The 1,174-nt window shown below is 57.3% G+C and overlaps 1 protein-coding gene across 1 annotated transcript; it reads left to right on the forward strand.

The window, feature by feature from the left end:
- Positions 1-629: 629 nt before the first annotated feature.
- On the forward strand, positions 630-1,166 carry LOC128277240 (adult-specific cuticular protein ACP-20-like; the record flags this gene model as incomplete). The annotated part of the gene is made up of 2 exons (XM_053015681.1): positions 630-797; positions 858-1,166. Coding segments are annotated over exons 1-2 (477 nt in total), but the record flags the coding sequence as incomplete, so codon positions are not given.
- Between the last annotated feature and the right edge of the window lie 8 nt (positions 1,167-1,174).

The raw sequence follows: 1,174 nt of genomic DNA on the forward strand, positions 1-1,174 counted from the left end.
ATTAGCACAGAAACAGAAATCGAACCGCATCCAAAGAACGGAAAAAAACGCCTCCGAAGAGTTCTGTTGTTGGGGGCGATGTTCTGGTTTTTTGCGGTCCGAAGACACGCGCAACCGGCCACGCCGAACGCCGCGCACGCCATGATGGCTAGGGTGTCGTGTCTTCGCGATCAATTGAAGTGTGAAGCTTTTGAAGCTTATAGGGCCACGCTGTGTACACAAAGTACGCCTGGCAGCACCCGCGATGGCCGTGCTAGGGGCGACCCTACCGCGGGGATTGCACCGTCGATCGCCACGAGAGGCAGTTCAATTCGATTAGACGAGAGCGCGCGGTGCACACGTGATTGGGGCACACGCCAGCCATGCGGATGCGCTCAGTCGTAGAGAACCTTGAACGGTGGGCCGCCCGCCGGGTTCGGTGAAGAAATGGACGCCACCTTCGGCGGGTGAAAACTTTGGCAGACGCCTAGGATCCTAGGAACGCAAATCGGCACCGCTTGGAGTGGAGGGGTTAGTCTAGATGATTGAGGTATAAAAGCGAATCCTTCAGCCAGCACTCGGTATCAGTCAGGCCTAGACACCGTCGGGGTTCCAGTGCAAGTCAAACCGAGAGGATCAGCGTGAAAATGATGCAGTTTTCGGCGGTAATCGTGGTGCTGACCGTGGCCGGGGTCTGTCTGGCCTACGAGCACCACGGATTCGTCAGCGAGGTGAAGCACATCCCGTACAAGTACTACGGCGGCAGCGGTGGTGGTGGCATTGGCGGAGGAATTGGTGGCGGTTTCGGAGGAGAACAGGTATATACGACAGGGTGCGACAATCCTGGATGGCTCTCAAGTAATGCTCCTTTAATGCAGGGTGGTTTCGAGGGCGGTATCGGCGGTGGCTTCGAGGGCGGCATCGGCGGCGGAGGCATCGGTGGATACGAAGGCAAGGACTTTTACGCCTATCCGAAGTACAAGTTCGAGTACGGAGTGAAGGACTATCACACCGGTGACCACAAGAGCCAGTGGGAAGTCCGGGACGGAGATGTCGTCAAGGGAGAGTACACTCTGGATGAGCCCGATGGTTCGACGCGCATCGTCAAGTATCACGCCGACAGCAAGAACGGATTTGAGGCCATCGTCAAGAACATCGGCAAGGGAGGCGGCATCCAGCAGGAGGGAGGATCGAT

This window comes from Anopheles cruzii, unplaced genomic scaffold (assembly GCF_943734635.1).
Source record: "Anopheles cruzii unplaced genomic scaffold, idAnoCruzAS_RS32_06 scaffold04897_ctg1, whole genome shotgun sequence".
Classification (NCBI taxonomy): domain Eukaryota; kingdom Metazoa; phylum Arthropoda; class Insecta; order Diptera; family Culicidae; genus Anopheles; species Anopheles cruzii.